The sequence below is a fragment of the Sorex araneus genome, chromosome 7 (assembly GCF_027595985.1).
Source record: "Sorex araneus isolate mSorAra2 chromosome 7, mSorAra2.pri, whole genome shotgun sequence".
NCBI classification, from domain to species: Eukaryota; Metazoa; Chordata; class Mammalia; order Eulipotyphla; family Soricidae; genus Sorex; species Sorex araneus.
Window position 1 is genome coordinate 43,736,345 of NC_073308.1, and position 22,400 is coordinate 43,758,744.

The 22,400-nt window shown below is 54.1% G+C and overlaps 1 protein-coding gene across 2 annotated transcripts in view; it reads right to left on the reverse strand.

The window, feature by feature from the left end:
* Nucleotides 1-14,366: 14,366 nt before the first annotated feature.
* LOXL2 (lysyl oxidase like 2) overlaps nt 14,367-22,400 on the reverse strand; it is a 90,009-nt gene continuing 81,975 nt past the window's right edge. For both annotated transcript variants that reach the window (XM_055144629.1, XM_004610110.3), the window contains exons 11-14: nt 18,710-18,825; nt 17,828-17,964; nt 15,430-15,541; nt 14,367-14,759 (exon numbers count right to left, since the gene is read on the reverse strand). In XM_055144629.1, coding sequence (XP_055000604.1) covers nt 14,680-14,759; nt 15,430-15,541; nt 17,828-17,964; nt 18,710-18,825 — 445 coding nt within the window. In that variant the 3' untranslated portion in view covers nt 14,367-14,679. The remainder of the gene's footprint in view (nt 14,760-15,429; nt 15,542-17,827; nt 17,965-18,709; nt 18,826-22,400) is intronic.

Here is a 22,400-nt window from a genome sequence, read left to right on the forward strand (position 1 = left end):
GACTCTGGAAAGCCACCAGGGCATTGAGCTCACGCCGGCCACCCGTGCAGCTCTGTGGCTCACCCTGCGTCCACGGGAGGACCATCCCGCTGCCCGAGCTGTGCTTCCTGCTCATTCCTCGGCTCTGATGTGAAGCCAGTTGCCCGGAGCAGAGCCAGCAGCGGCTCATTCGGTGCTTGGGTTTCTGGAGAAGACAGCCGGGCCTGGCCCTGCGAGGACGAGAGCGCGGCTGGGAGCCTGAGCACTGGGCAGTGGGGGCCTCAGACCCCGCCGCATGGCTGAGGGGTCCTTGCAGGTCTCGCCTCGGCCAGCAGTGACTTCACAGCGTCCCGTCAGAGCAGAACATGTACGTTTAGGAGGTGAAAGAATTTTGAGGTTCAGTTTTGATTTTACCAATTTTTTACTAATATGACATTTTTACTAAAATGACCAAATTTCTTTAATTCCACTCCAATAAGAAACCAAAGATAAACCTATATCCAGTAGCCAATATATATATATATTTTTTTTTTGCTTTTTGGATCACGCCCAGCAATGTTCAGGGGTTCCTCCTGGCTCTGCACTCTTAGGGACCATAGGAGATGCTGCGGATTGAACCCAGGTCGCCCGAGTGCAAGGCAAACACCCTACCCACTGTACTGTTGGTCTGGTCCCAATAGCCAACTTTTCAATCCAATAATCTAGATGCTCAAGGAATTTGCACTTAATCTAGCAAAAACTCTTAAGTGCTACACATTGCCAACAAAAACAAAAACCTTTTAGCAACTATTTCTAGGACCACAGACATCACCACTGCTTGAGTTTACCTAAATACCTTAATCCCTTTGACATCTGTTTGTCTCACAACTATAAGCTGTTTTTCTTGGTAATAATTTGAACTGGGAGTTTGCATTAACCTGTATTTGGTTAATCTCCATATTACTTCAAAGTAGATTGCCATTCTGTCCTTCTGTCCATCTCTATTTTTTAGTGGACCTATAGGGAACATTTACATTTAGTTTACTGATACTAAGGGTTAAGTCAGATATTTTCTGTTTGCTGTTTTTAATGACTTTTTTTGCAAGTTACTAAAATAATTGTAGACTTCAATTTTGATTTATAACCTTGATTTATAACATGTATATCTTTACATGGCTTTTTGAAAGTGTTCATTCAGGGGGCTGGAGCGATAGCACAGCGGGTAGGGCATTTGCCTTGCACGCGGCCGACTCGGGTTCGATTCCCAGCATCTCATATGGTCCCCTGAGCACCGCCAGGGGTAATTTCTGAATGCAGAGCCAGGAGTGACCCCTGTGCATTGTTGAGTATGACCCAAAAAGAAAAAAAAAAAGTGTTGGTTCAGGGGATCACATTAACTTATTATAGTTTGGGTGTTTTTGGTTTTTGTTTTAATCAGTTTGTGTAAAGTTTAGAAATCTTAGGCTTTCTGTATCAGTGTCAGTCTGTTTTACCTGGACTGGCCCCTAAAGTCCTTAGAATTACAAGATATTCTTCAATAGTAACCATCAGGGATCTTTGCAAAAACAGGAGTTTATTGCTCCCAAGAACTGGAAATCAGCTACAGCAAGGTTGCAATTAGAAAGGGAGCAAGAGAAAGCAGGGGCCTGGGGCCCCACTTTCACTGGAGAGTGAGGTCTTAGGGTTTAGGACTTACTCCTTATTGGTGCATTTCAATCAGAAGATTGAGAACATAAAACCTGGATCAGAAAGAAGGAGGGTCAGTCAAAGGAAAAGATAAGTGAGATCCTGATAGCCCAGCTATCTAAATAATCTGCATCACCAGTGTTCACTGGCAGCTAAGTGCTCGCCCTGTATTTCTGAGAAATCAGCTCTAGTCCTGCACAGCTAGAACAAACAAGCCCCAAACACCCAAATCCTGGAACGTCAGTATCTGTCAAAGGAGCCGGGGTGGGGCGGGTGATGGCTTGACTTCTCCATGCCTTTGAGTCACCGCTCTTCCGAGTGGATGCTCCGTAGAGAGAGGTGTGTCCACACCAAGCTGGGTTCTCATATGTGTTACACAGAAGGAAATAATCTCTGGGTGCTTGCGACATGCTTAACTTATTCAACTCTCCCTCCGTTTACGGGATGTTTCAAGTACTCCGTTCACGTACATTTAGAATGACGCTTACAACTATACCTGTTCAGAACATAGTCTGAACCACTCTGGCTTCAACCACAAACATGTTTGAGAAAATTTAGGGGGTGATAAAAAATCTGTTGTATTACTTACATTTCTAATTACTGTATTTTTGTCCCTCGTGATGTGTCAAGTGTCTGCCCCCCCCCCTGCTATCCCGACACCATTTTTTCCTCTTTGTTTACAAAACTTCTTTTAGCCATCCTTGTAGGGCAACAAATTCTCATAATCTCCCTCCATCTGAGAATATCTTGATTTCATCTTTCCTAAAGTACATTTTCACTCAATATACGAATCTGGGCTGACAGGTTTTTGTGGGATTTTTTTTTCTTTGTCTGTTTTTTGTTTTTATTTTTTTTAGCACCAAAAATGTGTTTTCTCCTGATTTTTGATAGGGAATTCACCATCATTCAAATAACTTACCCCTAGAGGAAAGATTTTTTCCAAGTGCTTTTGAAATTTGGGCCCTTAGACTTTAGAAATTTAATAAATCTTGAGATGGATTTGAAATGTTTTATTCTTTGTGGTTCCCCCCTACCCTCAACATATCAGTTGTATACCTTATCTCAAATTTGGGGAATTTTCAGCTATTAGTTTAATAATTTTTTCAAAGCATTTATTTTTCCTTTTTATCTGGAACTCTGACAGCCAGAATATTAAATGACTTGATGATAGTACCAAAGATTGTCTAGTCTCTGACTATTTTATTTGCTTGTTTAATTTGGGGGCTACACCTGGTGGTCCTGAGAGCTTATTCCTGGCTCTGTGCTCGAGGATCACTCCCAGCAATGCTCAGATGCCAAGGATTTGAACCAGGGTTGATGATATGCAAAAAATGCCTTCACTGCTGGAATATCTGTCCCGACACAAGTCTGACCATTTATCACCACTGATTTTTTCTGTAATTCAAAGTGGGTCATTTCTACCCTTCTACATACCAATTCACTTCTTTTCCCTCTTTATTCTGCCACAGAGTATTTTCTCTCCTTACACGTTTCAATTACAAAACTTCCTCTTGGTTCTTTTGTCTACCTTCATGCCTTTGCTGAGATTGCACCCCCCCCCTCAATTTCAAGTATGTTCATAAATCCTTGTTGAACCACTTCTGTCACAGCTACTTCAATGTCTTTGTCAGCCAGCATTCTGGCCACGCAGTGTTTGCACCCACCGACTCTTTTCCACCAAGTTGACATCTTTCTAGTTGTTTTTGGTATCCCCAGTAGTTTTAGGGCGAGTCCTGGATGTCTGGCACTGGCTTCGGGCTCCATGTCTTGCTTTAAATTATGATGTCTGTGAGCTTTTGTTGGTAACAGCAGCGGAAGAAGGGAATATATGTTATTGCATCTTACTCAAAGTCCTGATTTCCCTTCCTACATCTTGCATCAAATGACTCTGTAGGCAAAACTTCCCTGGGTGTGTTTTCTTTTTTTTTGGGGGGGGGGGCGAGGTTGTGTCATACCCAGCAGTGCTCAGGGCTTACTTCTGGCTCAGTATTGAGCGATACTTCTGGCAGTCTCAGGGGTGCAGATGGGGTGCTAGGGATTCAAGGCAAGTGCCCTAACGCGCTGTATTATCACTCTGCCCCTATGTGCTATATTTAAATAACTCATATAACATTATTTATAGTAGAGCCCCTCCCAGGGCTAGAGTGATAGCCCAGTGGGTAGGGCATTTGCCTTGCATGCTGCCAACCCGGGTTTGATTCCTCTGCCCCTCTTGGAGAGCCCGGCTAGCTACTGAGAGTATCCCGCCCGCACAGCAGAGCCTGGCGAGCTACCCATGTTGTATTCGATATGCCAAAAACAGTAACAATAAGTCTCACAATGAGAGATGTTACTGGTGCCTGCTTGAGCAAATTGATGAGCAACAGGATGACAGTGACAGTGACAGTGATGGGCCCCTCCCAGGTGGTGCTCATAGGGTAAGGGCCACCCGGATTATACTCAGAGGACACTGGAGTCTGCAGGGTCTCACCCGTGGTGCTGGGAGTAGGGGGAACTGCAGAATCGTACCTCATGGTGCTGGGGGGCCCAGGGTAACACCCTACAATGCTCAGGGGTCAGACAGGGTGATACGAGTATCTCTAGCCGTAAACAACTCTTGGTCGAGCATAAGATGCCATACGCCTCGTTGTTTTCCACACTGCTCTGCTGTTTGCAAACTTGGTCAAATATTCTTACTTGTGCCCATTTAAGGGCAAGTCCAAGACACTGTTTACTTTTGGGAATCGCCCACCACCTAAGGTGTTAGAGCCTCTCATGTGCAGAAACCCTGGAAACATAAGGACTCCCAGCACGCACGGGATCCTCATGAGGGAGCTGCTGTCCTCACAGGCCAGCCGGGGTTGGACAATCCTCTCAGGCATGGCAAGAAGGATGAGTGGCAGTCGGCATGACTCCCCTCACAGAGGCACCGCGGGCTTCTGGTCCTGCTCTGAGTTACCTGGAGAGGCCTTGAGGGAGAGTGGGCCCTCGGGCATCCTCTGCTTCGCCTGCGTGGACACTCTCTCGGGTCCCACAGCTGTCCCTGGAGCACCTCCGAGAGCGGGCATGGCTTGTGCACAGGATTGGGGGCAGTTCTTCCATCTTGGGGAGAGGCAGCCCCTGGTCGTTAGCATACACACTTGTAGGCTGCGTTTGGCCCAGAGCTGCCCAGAGGGCCTGCGTCCAGCAGGAAGGCGTGTTCAGAGGATTCCCCGGTGTGGACTGCCAAGCAGTCTCCAGAGTGGGTGGGGCGTTGTGGAGGAGGCACCTGTGAGACCCTCAGGCTGTGCCTCACACCCCAGGAGGAGACTCATGAATTGGCTCCCCGGTTCCTGACTTAATTTCAGGCCTCTTTTATGCTTGAAACACTATTCGGAACAGGAGCGTTATGAAATGTGGTGTCAAGTCACCAGCTCCTGGAGAAACCCTCTGGGGGGGGGGGTGCAAGAGAGTCAACTCTGCAGTTTTCCTGCTTGTTCTGGTCTCCAGCAAACCCCCCTCCCACTTACCCCTACCCCGCCCCCTGCCCTCAGTAGTTCGATGCTGTTCAACACCCCACCGTTCTACCCTGAGCTCCCACCCCGTCAGTGGTGCACTTGCTCTGCCGTGGCCTGTGCATTCAGGATCACCAGGCGCTTATATTTCAGCACCTCGCGGGAAGCAGGATTTCACCCCAGATCAACTGGGCCCCTCACGGTCCATCCCACGGGCTGTCCAATACCCTGATTTTAAGTCCCACGGAAGGTGAGTGCTGGATGTAGCAGGGCATGACACAGCGGGCAAATTCCATGCTACAGGTCTTGCCGGGGACCCCACTGGTGAGCTGAGCCTCTAGGGGGTCCGATCAATAAGGGCCAAGAAAGGTGGTGGGGGGGGACAAAGGCTTGGTGCCCAGAAACTTCGCTCCTGTTCCTCCATCCTCTGGAACATCCCTAGGGAGGGGGCTCACGGGCCGGAAAACCCTGTGCCCTCCCCTCCTGCAGCACCTGAAAGCAAGGGCGGATCTGACTGGATCCAGTGGGTCCCACCTTGCTCCCAGGGGAAACGCAGAGCGGGTCCCCGCGCTGGCTGCGATGCCTCCCAGGGCCGCGCGGTGGCGCTGCGGCTCCGCGGAGGCCGGCAGGGGGCGGGCGCGCCGGGCACCGGGGCGTGCGGGACCCGGGAGTGGCGACCACCGGGAGCGCTGGGCGGAGGCTCGGGACGCCCCGTTCCCGACCCATCCCGCTCCCTCACGGCCTGAGGCTCGTGAAGCCCCAGGCCATCCCAGGCCCCGAGGGGTCTCCTGCTCCCGCCCTCCAGCGAGTCCCGGGACGCCTGGGCCCTGCAGGGTGCGGCGTGGCCCGGCGTGGGCTCTGACCCCGCGGCCCGGCTCCCCGCAGGCCTTCCCACCTGGCACGCTGGCCCTTCTCCTGGACAGCGGCGTCCTGGGGCGCTGGAGGCCCTGCGTATTCCCGTGGGTGCCCTGCTCGCTGCATCCCCAAGGCCCATCCCCAGTGATGCCAGCTGCAGGGTCCCGTTGCCACCAGCGGGCTCTTTCTTTTCTCCTTTTACCTCTGTGTCGCCACCCAGTGTGTGTGCATTCCTCCCACACTCGCCAGGGACTCCCCTTGCCCGTGCTCCCACCCCAGCTCCTTCCCATCTTCCCATCTCTGACACAATCTGCCTCTAAGACCTACCTCGCCCATTTTTGTTAATGCATCTCTCTCTGTCTGTCTGTTTCTGTCTCTCTCTGTCTCTCTCTCTCTCTGTCTCTCTGTCTCTCTCTCTCTCTTTCTTTTCCCCCCCCACTACCCCCCACCCCCGCCGTTACCAAATCACCAGGAATGACCAATTTACAAAGTTATTCATGAGTGAGCTTCAGGCGTGCAATGTTCCATCCCTTCACCAGTGCCCACTGCCCTCCATCAGTGCCCTGTTTCCCTCCCTGGCCCCACCCGCTGCTTCTAAATCACACGCTTTCCCCTTTCCCTTTTCTCCTCTGCACAGTGCCTTGATTCACTTGCTTTCCTTACACCTGCATGTGACTGAAGCCATCAGGTATGCACTTTGCTTCCTGACTTATTTTGCTTCCACAGCATGGTCTTAAGTGGGTCAGCTCCCAGGCCCCAAGATGCTGCACTGCTGTGTTCCAAAGTGACCGGTTGTAAGGGGTGTGCCCTAAGTATCGTTCTGTCCCGGCCCCTGAATATTTACTTCTTGACCCTGTCATCCAAGGGGGCCATTTGTGTCACTCACATGTCTTGTCTGGCCCAGGGATCCAACTTAGGGCCTTGTGCATTCTGGGCATCTGTGTAGCTGCTGTTTTTCTGCCTTGATTTCTGTGGCAAGAGCTGCTGTGAACAGGGCCGCATGTTTTCAAATGTGTTTTCATCTCCTCCACATAGACAACTTAAGTGTGGCAGGGTTGGATCATAGGTGGTTCTTTAAAAACAAAAACAGGGGCTGGAGTGATAGCACAGCGGGTAGGGCATTTGCCTTGCATGTGGCCGACCCTGGTTCGATTCCCAGCATCCCATATGGTACCCTGAGCACCGCCAGGAGTAATTCCTGAGTGAAAAGCCAGGAGTAACCCCTGTGCATCGCCAGATATGACCCCCCCCCAAAAAAAAAGCAAAAAAAAATAGAATAAAATAAAAACAAAAACAAAAGCTACTTGAGGTTTCTCTGCGCTGTTGATTGAGAGTGTGCCACTTCCATGCTCATGGCAGCTTGTGAGGCTTTCATTTCCCCAGGCCCTGCCAACACCTTCTGATTCTTTTTTATTTATTTATTTTTTTTCTTTTTGGGTCTCACCCAGCGATGCTCAGGGGTTATTCCTGGCTTTGCACTCAGGAATTACTCCTGGCGGTGCTTGGGGGACCATATGGGATGCCGGGGATCGAACCCGGGTCGGCCGCGTGCAAGGCAAACGCCCTACCCGCTATGCTATCGCTCCGGCCCCACCTTCTGATTCTTGTCTTCTGCATCTGGGGCATTTCTCAGGTAGGAGGTTCAGTCTCAGTGCTGTGTGGATTTTTGTTTCTGTGAGGAATGATTTGAGCATTTGTCTGTTGAGCCTCATCTTTGGTGACATGTCTGTTGCTTTCTTCTGCCCATTTTTGGATTGGGCTGTTCTGTTTCTTGTTTTTCTGTCCTGTGAATTCCTTACATATTTTGGACATTAGCCCCTTGTCAGACTTGTGATGTGCACATATCTTCACACAATCAGTGGTTGCCTTTGTTTTATTTTGCATGTCATTTTTTGGGGGGTAGGGGGTGACAGCTTCTTCCTGTTTAAAGCTATTTTAATTTGATATCATTTCTTTGGTTTCTTTTTTCTCTTTTTTTCTTTCTCTATTTTCTTTGTGAACTGGAGCGATAGCACAGCGGGTAGGGCGTTTGCCTTGCACTCGGCCGACACGGGTTCCATTCCTCTGTCCCTCTCAGAGAGCCTGGCAAGCTACCGAGAGTATCGTGCCCGCACGGCAGAGCCTGGCAAGCTAGCCGTGGCATGTTTGATATGCCAAAAACAGTAACAACAAGTCTCACAATGGAGACGTTACTGGTGCCCGCTCAAGTAAATTGATGAACAATGGGAGGACAGTGCTACCATGCTATTTTCCTTGTAATTGGAGCTAATAAATGACAGTGAGTTTCAAAAGAAAGCATAGGCAGCTGCCTCCCCAGGCCGGGCATTAGCAACAGATTGACAAGAACCAGAGAACAGAGAATCAGGAACTGGCTTGTTGGTTATCAGTTTGTTTCTCTCTCCTCCCCAGCGTGGTCTGATCTCTCCCCTTACAGCACAATTATAATCGTAGTTTTGGTTATAGTCCCAGTCCTCATAGTTCCATCATCCTAGTCTTCTCGTAGATCTCAACGTCCCCTCTCCTCTTACCCCTGAGAGCATAGTTATATAGGAGTCATGAAAAGTGGGGTACACATATGTTTGGGTGAACATTGGTAAAGCCACTCCTTCAGGGGAAGTCCTAGGAGTTTAACTCAAGGAAAAAATCTCATCTGAGGGTTCAGCACTCCAGACTACTAGGAGATCCGAACAAGGGCGGGATTCCATCCAGGGTGTATTGCTTTCTCCTTTCCTCAGCTTGTAATCCATCGAAACAATCATAGTAAATTGTTCTTATAATATTTCTAGTCATTTTGTAGGAACACAGCAAGAGATATATTAAGCTTAAAGGTTGGCTCTTCCTGGGGACATCTTGCTATATATCCTACAGTCCTCAGGCCTGATTAGTCTTTCCTAACCCCAGCAGGGTCCTTATTCAGTTACTTCTTTTTTGAGTCATGACAGAATTTGTTCCATGACCATGCTCTTAACTGATTATACTTGTGGTACTTAGCTTGTCCCCTTTCAATGCCCGGGTAGCTTACAGCTTGCCCCGGGACCATCCAGTCCCTTCATTAGGACCCTCCTTTGGGGGGGTGTTAGGAAGTAAAGGCAACTGAGGTTTAAGTCAAGTAAATATGGATGAATGCTCAGGAGTAAATATTATTTGAAGTCAGTTAACTCCCATGTTACAAAAGCATAGCATCAACTGTCTTCCTGTGTGTATTCAAAAAGGATATTGCTAAATAAACCATGCAAATAACATAAAGGAAAGAGAAAAGCAATATAGGATTATTATTAGCGCTTGATGGAATTGGATGTGTGTCAGGGGCATTGTTGTGGGAGTAACTCAATAAATCTAAGCTCCCTGCAGGAGGAGCAAGGACAACCCAAAGTTATCCAACAAATGACATCATCTGTAGATCATATTTATTTATTTATTTATTTATTTATTTTTGGGTGGGGGAGAACACATCCATTGGTGCTCAGGGCTTACTCCTGACTCTGCACTGAGGAATCTCTCTCAGGAGGGGTCAGGTGGACATATGGGGTGTCAGGGATCTAACTTAGTTGGTTGCATGCGAGGCCATACCTGCTTTAATATTTCTTCGGTCCTCATATATTTTTCTTTCTACCTATATTTTCTTCTAAATATATATACTGTATTTTGGGGGGGTTGGGGCCACACTCAGTGATGCTTGAGGGTTACTCCTGGCTCTGCACTCAGGAACTACTCTAGGTGGTTTTCAGAGGACCATGGGATGCCCGGGATTGAACCTGGGTTGGCAGTATGCAAGGCAAAAGGATACCTACTTGCTGTACTATTGCTCCAGCCCCTCTTCTTTATATCTTATGACTTTAGCTTTTCCAGTGAATCTTTCACCCCATTTTCAAATCATTTTTGCTTATGACATTAATGTCCCAATTTAATTTATTTATTTCTCTTTTTAACTTTAATTAATTTGCTTTGCACGTGGGTGTTCTGTTTCTCAGTATCTTTTATTAAGGAGTTTTTTTCCTTGCTCCACTGTATGTTTTTTGGCTCTTTGTCATAAGTAAACTGTCTGTGTGCATGTGTGCTATTGCATTGGTCTGTCTATTTTTATTTCAACACCATATGCTCTGATTACTGTCACCTTTTAATATAATTTGAAGATTTAAACCCAAGCAGCACAATACTTTCATTTTTCTCCTCAGAATTGTTTTGCCTTTTTTTTTTTTGAGGGCTTAAGTATTGTTCATTTTACTCCGTTGAAAACTGTACTTGGCACTTGAGAGGGATTGCATTGAATATGTATGTTGCTTTAGATGGACCTTTTATCAATATTTATGTTTTCATTCCATAAGCATGAAATGGGCTGGAGTGATAGCACATCGGTAGGGCGTTCGCCTTGAATGCGGCTGACCCATGTTCGATTCCTCCGCCCCTCTCGGAGAGCCTGGCAAGCTACCGAGAGTGTCAAGCCCGCGCGGCAGAGCCTGGCAAGCTACCCGTGGCGTATTGGATATGCCAAAAACAGTAACAATAAGTCTCACAATGAGAGACGTTACTGGTGCCTGCTCGGACAAATAGGTGAGCAACGGGATGACAGTGACTACAATGACTACTACAAGCATGAAATATTTTCCTCTTTCATTGTGTCTTCTATATTAATGTACTAGACTTTTAAGTTCAGAGATCTTTCACCTCTATTATTCAGGGTTTTTTTTAGGGGGGAGGGAATGTTGTTTTTTCTGTATAATTAAGTTTTTTTTGTCTAATTCATTTTTCCTCTTTATAAATGGAACAACTTTATTTTCCCTATTGATTTGTGTCCTGTCACTATTCATTTTTTTATTCTAGCAGTTGTGGGTGGGGTCTCAGGGTTGTCTGTGTGTGAGCTATTCATCGGTACGGACTGGGCGATTTACTTCTTTTCTGGTTTGAATTTCTTTCAGATCCTTTTCTTGCCAAATTGCTCTTGTGCGAGTGGCCGTGTGCTCGGCATGAGTGGGTCAGAGGGAACAAGCCTCCTGGTGCCCCATCCTAGGGGAAGCTTTCCCTCCCCGTTCCTCCTACAGCAGCTGTCTGATCCGAGCCCTGCCCGACACCTGGGCCCTTTCTCTCCAGCCTCGGGCCCGTACGGTGCCCTCCTCCCTGGCCACGGCACGGCGAGGTCCGGGAGTCCTGGCTTCTGTGGTCCAGGAGGCAGGGAGAGGTTTGTGCCTTGCCCTGAGCACCAGCACTGACAGAGCTGCCAACGTGGGCTCCTGCAGGGAGGAGCCGCACCTGTCTTGGGCTCCGGGCGGGGACTGGAGGGGACGGCCCTTCCCTGAGCCGGAAGCACTGCCCGCTGGCTCTCGCCTTCCCCTGCCCCTTTGCTGCACAGAGAAAACGGCTTCAGGATCCAGTGGGTGGATGCCACGCATGCACTTGGCGTCTTTCCCTGCCTGGACTCAGGTAATGCACCCAAGGGTGTTCAGGCCTTGCTCTTTGGGGGAGAGGGTCCCCCAGGCCTGGATGGAAGGGGCTGGGGGCAGCAAGCAGGCCGAGTCTCCGTGTTCCTGTTCCCGTCCGGGCTCAAAGGTGACACTTCGTTCAGGTGACACCGGGGGGCCCTGTCTCAGGCCCAGCTCTTAGTGGATGTCTGAGAAGGCTGCTGTCATAGCCGGAAGCCACGGACACTTCAAACTTGCATATGGTTTGAGCATGGCATTCCCATTCCTGTATTCTCTTTTTTTTTTGTCTTTTTTTTTTTTTTAATTCAGGTGACATGCTTTATGATAGTGTTACCCTCTGGGCTGTAGGCGTCCCGTCGTCCCGTGCTTCCACACCCCACCCACCACCAAAGAACCATTATTCCTCCTCAATTGCTCCTTCTTATCCACCTCTCTCCACCCCAACTTTGTTTTTTTTGTTTGTTTTGTTTTGTTTTTTTCTTTTTGGGCCACACCCAGCGATGCACAGGGGTTACTCCTGGCTCTGCACTCAGGAATTACCCCTGGCGGTGCTCAGGGGACCATATAGGATACTGGGAATCGAACCTGGGTCGGCCGAGTGCAAAGCAAACACCCTACCCGCTGTGCTATTGCTCCAGCCCCTCTCCACCCCAACTTTGTAAACTGAATTCTATTGTCACTCTTAGGGTTTGTTTTTTGGGGCTCTCTTGCTTTCGTTCTTTGTACCCCACACTGAGGTTATCCAGTATTTCTTTCTCCTTCTGACTTACGCCTCTTAATTGATGCCCTGGTGGTTTTATCTATGTTGCAGCAAAGTGCAAGATTTCATCTTTTCTCACAGCTGTGTAGTATTCCATTGTGTACATAGTATCACAGCTTCTTTGTTCACCCATCTGTCATTGGGCAAGTGCGAGAAAGTATCTGCCTGACAGACATTTCACAAAGGGCCGGTGTCCAAGATTCATAAAGCACTCACAGAATTCAGAATTCAAAATGGAAAGGCAAACATCCCCATCAGAAAATGGGAGGTGGGTGCTCACCTGGCTGCACATCAGCTAAAATTGGAACTATTTAGGGAAGATTCACAAAATTATGTAAGATGTCACGCAGATACATGAATTGTTCCATACATATATAAATATGTATATATTTCCATATATATAAATATGTATGTATATATATATATACATATAAAGGGGGAAGAATGGGAGATAGGACTGGACAGCAAATACAGCAGGGAAATGCTTGCTGGTGTGCACCCAACCCAGGTTTGACCCCTGCACTGCTGCCCCGGTGTGACTCCTGATCAGAGCCAGGAGTGAGCCCTGCGCACAGCCAGGGGATCCCCAAAATAAAATGCTGTGTTGGGAAGAGCTGAAGAGAGACAGCACCAGGAAAGAGAGCTGGCCAAAGGCACAACAAAAATGCGTTCTTTGTGACTGATTACAGGAAAATGCAAATCAAATGATGAGTTAAAAAAAAAAAAGACATTGTTTTTTGTGGTGTCAGAACCAGGCTCCATTTTACTAACTGAGGTCCCTGGGGTGTCTGTCCAAGATGCAGAGCCTCCCTGAGCAAAGCCGGAGTGCCTCCTGCCACTCCAGGGCTCCCCTTTCCAGGAGCTGCTCCCCGGGGTGTGTCTGGGGTCTCTGCTGCCCCTGTGAATGAACCCCCGGTGGGAGCCTCCTCACTGCCCGGGCCCTGTGGTCAGAGAGCGGAGGGGCAGGAAAGGGGGGGTCCAGGAAAGGATGTGAGGGCTTTTAGCTGGGTGTACGTCTAGGAGTTAGTAAAGACTTGGGTCTGTCTTAGACTGCGGCTGCTTCCGTGTGAGGGGCCCGGGGACAGGATGGGGAGCCGCTCGGCTCCTCTTCTCACCCAGGGGCACTCTGGGAGCTGCCCAAGGTCTCGGCTGGCCCGGCAGGCCTTGGCACCCTAGCAGAGTGTGCCAGTGTGCAGAGCGGCCACGCCTGCCAAGGGCCGACACCACCCTGCTTCCCCAAGTCGGGTCCTGGAGCTGCAGAGGTGCTGTCACAGGGTCACAGGGCACCAGAGCCCGCTGGGGGGGAGGGGGAGTAGGGTCCCTGCACAGCATCTGACTGACTGGTGACATGCACTCGCCCCTGCTGGTACCCTCCGTGCCGGTGAGAGTGGCCGCCCTGGGACCTTCTCTCACTGTGTCCAGCCCCGCCTCAGGGTCCCCCCCTGTGCCTCCACCTCCCACCACACACACACACACACACACACACACACACACACACACACACACACACACACACACACACACACACACACACACACACACACACACACTCTGTCCCCTGGAGCTGGCCTAGCCCTGCCCTTTGGGGACATCACCAGTCGTGAGGCCTGACCTCTAGCTGGCCCCTCGAGTCTACCTGCACCTGCTGTCCCTGCTGCCCCCCGAGCGTCAGTGACCACAGAAGGTTCCAGAAGGGCGGTGGCTGATGTCTAGAGAGCCCCGTCTCTCTGCCAAGGAGGCGCTGTGCTCTGTGCTGGGGACTGGAGGGGCCCCATCCCCCATCCAGGCCACATGCACAGGTTTCTCGGGGCCCTGTGCCGAATCCTGTCCCTGGTACCCTGGACTCGTGGCCCAGCTCAGGGTGAGATGAACCACGGAGGCTGTCAAAGTCTTTATTGGAAGCTTCAAGTATGTGTGTGTATGTGTGTGTGTGTGTGTGTCCGCCGTGCCACCTGGCCTGGGTGTGGGGGGTGTGGGTCCGCACCCAGGACTGTGGCCTTAGCACCGCTGTGCCCCTCCCCTGGCACGGGAGTCACGGGTGCGCCCCTCACCCGGGGCCTCTGCCGCATTCCCGAGGCCCGGGCGCCGCTGCGGAAGGCCAGTGAGTGTCTCGAGTCTGTGAGGACCGTGGGGGTCTGGAGCCGGACGGGGTGGAGGAGGCGGATGCCCCCATTCCGTTCCGTGCAGTGTGATTATGATGGGGGAGCCCCCGGGGTAGGGCGGGGCTGGAGGCAACCGCCCTGGCGTGGTGGGAGGCGCCGATGCCAGTGTGGGGGCCGAGTCAGTGGCATCAGCCTCGGGCCGGACGTGGCGTGGACGGGACTCGCCAGGGCCACCTCTGTGCCGGGTCCTGGACGAGATGCTCTCGGGACGGCTGCCCCGGCCACGTGGACAGCCCACCTCCGCGTGGCTCAGCAGCGCACGCCCCCCGTGCGTGGCCGTGCAGGGAGTGCAGGGCAGGCTGCCCTGGCTGGCGGGGGCCAGGAGGCAGCACGGCCCTGGCACCGGCGGTGGCGGCCGAGCGGTGGCTCTACCATGGGGACAGCTGGTTGTTTAGGAGTCCGCTGAAGTGGTCAAACTTTTTCTCCGTCTCTTCACTGAAGGAGCCGCCTGAGGAGAGAGACGGAGAAGCCCGGTGAGAGCTGGGGAGGCAGGTGACCTCGGCCGCCCGGAGGCCACCGCCCTCTGCCACGTGGCTGGGCCCTCTTCGGAAAGCCACGGGATGTCCCCTGGGAGTGGACAGGTGTGGGCAGGCTTTCTGTTCTGTGGAGGGTGGAGACGAAACACTTCCTTCCCACCTCCCTAGCCTCCCCCCTTCCCCCCTGCAACCTCGGGTCCCCTTCTCTCCTCCAGGTCGCAGAAACTAGGGACAGTCCCCGTGGCCACGGGGAGCCAGTGCGAAGGCAAGGCGCTAGCCTCTGGCTCTCGGCAGGAAACCCGACACCAGAGCCCATAAACTGCTGATGCCCACATTTTTGAGGTCACATGCATAATGAGGTGGCGGCTTCAGCTCCAGCCCTTAAATAGCTTTGGGGTCTGTGCTGGGCCCGCCCACTGGGTGCCGCCCTCTCTCTTGGGCCAGAGCTGGCTGCAAAAACCCCACTGCGGTCCAGGCCTGGGTGCAGGGGCGCAACGGCCCCACCCACCAAGCCGGCACTGCTGCTCTTCAGGAAAGTAGGGCAGCGCTGCCCTGCCTGTATGTGTGTGTTTGGGGGAGGGGGCGGCAGCTTGGGCTCCTCCCTCACTGCCCCCCCCACCTCCGACACGTGCCGGGCCTCACCGATGTGGCAGTTGTACATCCAGATGCGGTGGCCGTCGTAACGGGTCCTGCACTTCATGATGTTGTTGCTGTAGTCAGACTCGGCTACCTCGTAGTTGGGGTTAATAATGACCTGGGGGAGGGGCGGCAGAGGGGTCCTGCTGAGCCAGAAGCGGGGTCTCCCTCCAGCAGCCCAGTGCTCCTGCTGTGTCAGCACCCCCGCCACACACACACACACACACACACACACACACACACACACACACGCACACACGCACATGCTACCCACACTGACCTTCTGGGTGCCCTGGAGGTTGGGAAAGGCAGGAGCGGGGGGCTGGGGGTCCCTGAACAGGCCATGGAGGGCACTGTAAGGGGCTGGGGAGCAGAGTGCAAATGGGCTGGGGGGACTTGAGGGACACAGTGCACTGGGCCCGGGGGCCTGTGCTGTGACTCTCACGCCATCCTACCTGCTCCAGGCCTCGCCATGGCTCTGGCATGACCCAGCCCGGGCGCATGCATGCAGCACCCCCTTCCTGTGCATCGTCCCGGCCGAGAGCACAGTCAGCAGAGCAGAATCAGGTCATCACCGAGGAGGGTGAGACAGGAAGCTCGAGAGGGGGCGCTTCTCCCACAAAGTATGTGTGCAGACTAAAGCCCCCCCCTCCCTGGGGCCCCGTCATGTTGGAAGGATGGTGACACCACGGCCAGGGGGACGACGCAGCAGCTCCTGGGGGGTGGTGACGGGGAAGGAGCACCTGGCTGGTGAAGGAACATTCTCCGGGTTGGGGACCCTCAGAAGAAGCTGCACAAGACCCCGGCACAGGCTGGCCCAATCCCTGCTCTGGGCTGGCTCCGGGGACAGGCTCTTCAGCAAGGAGATGAAAATGGCCTGGCTCTGCTTTGCGTTTCTTCGCTCTCGCTTACCCAGCAGCCCGAGCCGTGACTCACAGGGGCCCGGAGCACTTTGCTGAGCCGTGGTCGTGACCCCCAGGAAGCGCCCCCCTCCCAGCCCCGCCTGGCCAAGGGGGTGAGGGTCCAGGGTGCGCCTGGACAATTCGGTCTCCAAGTTCCCACCTTCCTATTCCAAACTCTGTGAGGCCCTGTGGGAAACGGCCGCAGGTTCGCACACAAGCGTGTGGGACTCGGGGGTGGAGAGAACAAGGACGAAGCAAACCCACCCGGACTGGGGACCCACCCCGTCTGCCCCTGAGGCTTGGCGGAGATGCCCCCCTGGCGCGCCAGGCCACTTTTCCTGGCCCGGCCTTCTCCCCTCCTGGGCAGCGCGACGGTGCTGGGGCCGTGTGGGAACAGTCCGGAACAGCGCGTCTCTGGCTGGCGCTCTGGGAGACTCAGGCACCGACACACACCTCAGGGTGTCAGGAGGCACCGGCTAATCGGGCAACGGTGTATTTGGGGGCCCAGCAGTGCAGACTAGAGCGTTGGAATGAGCTGGGTTTGCCTGGGCTGGAAATGAGGGCAGTAATGCTGCCTTCCGAGCACCGGCCAGGCCCGCCCACTGTCTGCTTTCATGACCTGTTGCCACTCCATACACGGCCTTCGTCAGGATTCACAGGGGTCAGAACTCCCCAGTCTAGTGGCCACAAACACCGAGCATGAGCCTCCCGCAGTCTCGGTGCTCAGAGAGACGCGCTCCACACCTAAGCCTCGCTCACCAAGCGCTCGGCGGCTCTGAGCCTGCAGGCCGGGGCCCGTGGGGCCAAGTGCGAGGCTGTGTGACTGTGGCCTCAATAATGGCCCAGGGCTCTCCGAGCCCCTCCACAGTGGACAGGCCTGGGCACCTGCAGGTGAGCCCCGCAGCCAGGCCCTGCGCTGGCCAGGCCTCCTGGGGAAAGCGGACTCCAGGGAGACGGATGCCCATTTCTGGTCACCCCCTTTGCATGCTTGAGAGCAAGATGATCAGGGTGTGGGGAAAGGAAGCCTCCGTGGGCAGGGCTGCACCTGGGCACTGGGGAGGGGGCCCTGGGAGTCCAGACCCCCATCCTGCTGATCAGGAGGAGGGGAGAGGCTGAGGCCCACAGCCGCCCTGGACCTGTCCTTCAGCCTGGATGGACGCCTGTGGGTCAGGCTGCTCCTGCATGGGCCTTGGCCACTGCAGGGCCAGCAGTGCCGTGAGGACCAGCTGCCCTACAGATCTGCTTAGGCGGGAAGGTGGCAAACCCCGGGCTCGCAAACAGCTCCGAGACTCTTTCAACTGGGACCGCCCGGACGGAGACGTGGATGCACAAAGGACAAAGGCCGCCTCCAGCTCGGACCAGCTCTGGCTGCAGCACCCAGCCCCCAGCCTGGCCTCCACGCAGCCTGCTTGGGGACCGACCCCCGCACAGGAAGGAGCTGCCTCCACCCTTCGGTTGGCCAACCGTCCCCTGGGGGCTCGCAGACGCTCCTCCGGCCTCACCTGGAAGATGTAGTCTCCAGGCGGCACATCCGTGATGTCCACCCACTGGCAGTCGATGTCGTGGCGGTAGACGTCCCAGCAGCCCATGGTGATGCCCTGCTCGCCAAAGTTGGCACACTCGTAGCTCTTCTGGATGTCTGTGGGCAGGGCAGGGGGTAGCCGGTCACTGCGGCCCTGCCCAGAGCTGGAGAGATAAAGCCTCTCCCGCCACACCCTGCCCCCCCGCCCCCCGACTTCATAACTCGACAGCAGTCCTCCACCCTGAGGGCTTCTGAGGGGCCTCTCTGCCTTGGGGAGCCCCTCCCCATCTCATGCCCCCTTAGTCCCAGCCAGGCCCCTCTGGCTTCCCCCAGGAGTCAGCAGAACCCAAGGCCCATTGGGGTGTGATAGCGGCCTTGTCTGCACAAAGTCGGCGTTCAGACCCCCCTGCTGTGTCGTGTGGCGCTGCTCAGACAACCATACAGGCAGTGCTGTGGACGCACCCCCGTGTCCCTGTGAAGACCCCTCCCCCCACACACAGCAGGACAGGCATGGAGCCTCCTGGGGCTGTGGCAGGACATTCCTGGGAGCTGCCCAGGGCTCAGTGGAGCTTGGGCTCGAGGGGCAAGAGTGGGGCCAGGCCTTGGCGCTGAGGCAGGGGAGGAAAGCTCGGGGCAGAGAGGGGAGGGGACCGGAGGTCAGGTGCAGGGTTTGGAGCTTCACTTGGGGGCCGGTACAGACTGGCCAGGCATCCTCTGGGGGACGCAAGTGCCTCCAGAGCCACAGCACTCCTCCTACCCACAAAAGGTTCCCCCAGAAGACGGTCACATGTCAGTGACAGCAGCGGGCGGGTGTGCAGCCAAGCTAGGGGGCCGGCGCCCGCGCATGCGCACACACAGGTACCTCCTTCGCACTCCGTGTCCTCCAGGCAGAAGCTGGCTTTGTGGCCCTCGGCCACCTTGGTACCATTGAGGCTCAGCAGGTCATAGTGGGTGAATACTTCCATGCTGTGGTAGTGCCTGGGGACGAGAGGGGCACCCAGACCTCAGAGTCTGCCCCAAGCCCTGCCGGCAACGGCCTCGCTGGCCGCGTCTGCGGGACACACGGAGCCCGGCCTGCGCGGAGCCAGCGCTGCTGAGCGCGTGTGTGGAGGCGGCAGCCCGAATGCAGAGCTCAGGCGAGGGGACCCGGGGCTCTCCCCGTCTTGGGGGGACAAGGACCCTGTACCAACACAGCAAGAGCAATATATGACGGTAATTTTGTAATTGTTCCTTCCCAGCACATTCCAGTGTGGGCCCTTCTGCAGAGTCACTTTCTGAAGGGTTCCAGCCACCTGCTTTTGGAGGGTTCTACACACTGACCAGGGGGACATCCGGGCCACTCATGATACTTGATCTGGTTATATTGGGGGTCACCAGGGCTACCCTTGGTGATGACAGGGGAGGGCATGTGGTGCAGGGGATGACCCCGGGGCCAAGTGCGTGCCAGGCACGTGCTCCATCCCTCTGCGCTAAATCTCCAGTCCCTTGGCAAGGAGACAAGAAAGGAGCGCAGGCTGCAGGGGGAGTGAGGGACGTGGCGAGGAAGAGCAGCCCCGGGGCAGCCCGTTCCTCTGCAGCCCCTGACACCCTCAGGGAAGCCCACGGCCCCTCCTCCTTCGGGGGCCCAGCGGGAAGAGAGGCAAGAGGTGGCCACCTCTGTCTGCACGGGTGTGGTGGGGAGAGGGGTGGGAGTGGGCACCCACACCTGAATTCATGGCAGGGACGTGAAGTATGGGGACCCCTGGGGGTCCTGGTGAGACCCTCCCTGGCAGGCCCACTCCTACACAACACGCCTCTCTCCAGACTCCATGACTCTCCCAAACACTAAACCAACATTACAGATGCTTTTGGAACACAGGAGGGTCCAAAAGAACCAGCAGCTGGGGCTGGGACAGAACAACCCGGTGTCCTGGCCTCAGGACAGGAGTGTTCAGTGAGCTCTATGAGGGCTCTGGACGGGCGGGGCAGTGGGGGGAATAGCAGGTCTCGCCCAGACAGGCGCGGAGGGCGGCCTCATGCCTGCCTACTCGTCCCATCCAGGGCAGCCGTGGTCTCCCATCCACATACTACCCAGGCCTGACCCTGCTTAGCTTCCAAGATCGGGTACGTTCAGGGCCGTATGGCCACACCACCAGCTGGGATCTCCACCTGGACACCTCCATCCCTTCTGGACTGTCGCTCCCGGCCTCTGAGCCTTGCGGCTCGGACAGGCCCCTTCTCTCTGGCCAGGCCAGGCAGGATTCAAAGCAGAGGTTTCCCCGAGAGGAAGTCAGAGGGAGGCCTTTCCCTTCCTCCCGTGTGTGTACTAAAAATAACGCTGTGAGTTTCTGAGCTGGGCTTCCCCGAGGTCCTGCACGTCTGGGAACAGACGCTGAACCGGGGGCCGCTGAGCTCATTCCCCAGGCCACGCTTTGTGGCTGCGGAAGAGAAGAGTCGGGCAGCGTGTATTTTGGATGAGACACGAGGTGTGACTCACGGCCTCAAACATGTCTGCGGCGCTCAGAAAGGGGCTTCTGTGGCCGTGTTTACCAGCTGGGAAGATGGAAGAGAAATGCTGTCTATTCCGTTGTCTAAACAAAACCCAGGCGCAGGCCACAGGCGGCCTGTTGTAAGCTGACCTCCTCTGCCCCTTGGCTTCCTGCAGGCCTGCCTGAGGCCTTCCTGAGCGCCTCAGTTTTTCCCCTGGAAAGGCTGCAGGGAAGCGCTGGTCCTCAGCCTCTGTTTCAGCCTGTCTCTGTCCCAGCACATCTGAGACAGGAGCACTAAGGAATCACCCCAGACAGTCCACCCGCCCCTCACATCCTCCCTCCACTGGAAGCCAGGAAGGCAGGGGAGCACAGCCTGCGGTGACCGGTGACTGTTCCCTCTGTGTCTCCAGACTGAGGTCACTTGACCTTTGAGTGCCTCAGAGGGATCCCTGGTGGAAAGGGAGAAAGTGCAGCGTTGGGGAGACATTCCAGAATAAGCTGCTGACCCTGGGTGGAATCCTTGTCATCCACACGAAAGGAGGCCGACCTGGCAGGGGCTTTGAGCTTTCACCCCTCCAGAATGGTGCAAATAGGAAATAAGAGGTGGGTGTGGGGGGGGGGGCGGGGGAGCTCAGAGGTGGAGCCCAGTCTCTGCCTGCAGGAGGGCCTGGGTCTGCTGGGAGAGAACTCAGAGGAGGCGTCACTGAGTATGTCCCCTCTCGCCTCCCCCATCTCCCCTCTCCCCCAAAAAAGTTAAAAAGGGCTAAAGTCATAGCGCAGGGAATAAGGGACTTATCTTGCCTGCAGCAAACCCCAGTTCAACCCCCAGTGCCCCAGACCCAGAGCCAGGGGTGATCCCTAAGCAGAGCGGGGAGTCCATGGGCACTGCTGGAGACATATAACCCCAAAACTCACAACAAAGAAAAAGGGAAGTAGAAAGCTCTCACCCCCGCCGAGGCCGAGCTGCAAGCCATTCTCTCTAATGAGTGGCTCAGTGCTCACGGCTCCCCCCTCAGTCTTCAGAGCGGCGCCGCCCGCCCTGTGGGCCCCACATTAAGCAGCAGCGACTTTTCTGTGGCCTGGGCAGAATCTCTGCGGGCACCTGAGTCCACCCCCGGTAGCTGCAAGCGACTGTTCTAGGCCACCGGAGGGAGGTGCTGGCCGGGCATGAGTACGACAGGGAGATTTCACAGGCCCGAGAGCCTGAATCGGGGGGTGCCCACAGAAGTCGTGAGCCACTGCATTCTGATTTCCATGCCACCCTTTCCCACCCTGCGGCCTGGTGCCTCCAGAACGGGCAGTGCTGCTACACCCACTTCAGAGATGACTGGCTTTGGCACCGGCTGCTGCGCGTCTGAAGCCCTGCTTTCTGCCCACCACCTATAGGATAACATTGGTTTGTGCTTTCAGTCCTGTCACTGGGAGCTTAGGTTTATTGGATTACTCCCATTACAGTGCTCCCATTCCTGTGTTTACTTGTAACTTCTTTCTTTGTGCTCTGCTTCCCCAACCAGTCAATCACCTTTACCTCCTAGTCAGATTCTGTTAACTTGTAAATATTGCTTTTCTCTTCTCCTTATGTCTGCCATTGCACAGTTAATTCAGAGCAATGTCCTTTATGTATGGACACAGGAAGACAGTTAATGCTGTGCTTTTGTAACTTGGGAGTTAATTGACTCAAAATGATATTCACTCCTGGGCATCTGTTTTCTCAACTTAAGCCTCAGTTGCCCTTACTTCCTAGATCCCCCAAAAGCAGGGTCCCGCCAACGGACTGGATGGACCCAGGGCAAGCTGTGAGTTACCCTGGCATCGAAATGGGCCAGGCCAAAGCACCATAATACTTAACTATAAGTTAAGAGCATGGTTATGGACAAATTCTATCATGATCCAAAAAGTAGCAACTAGATTAGAACCCTGCTAGGGTTAGGAAAGAGTAATCTGGCCTGAGCACTGTAGTCTGAGATCTATAGCGAGATGTCCCCAGGAGAGCCACCCTACAAGCTTATTTCATCTCTTACTGTGTGTCCATACAAAGTAACTAACATTAACAAGTAGAATTAAGATATTAATTATGCTGTTAAT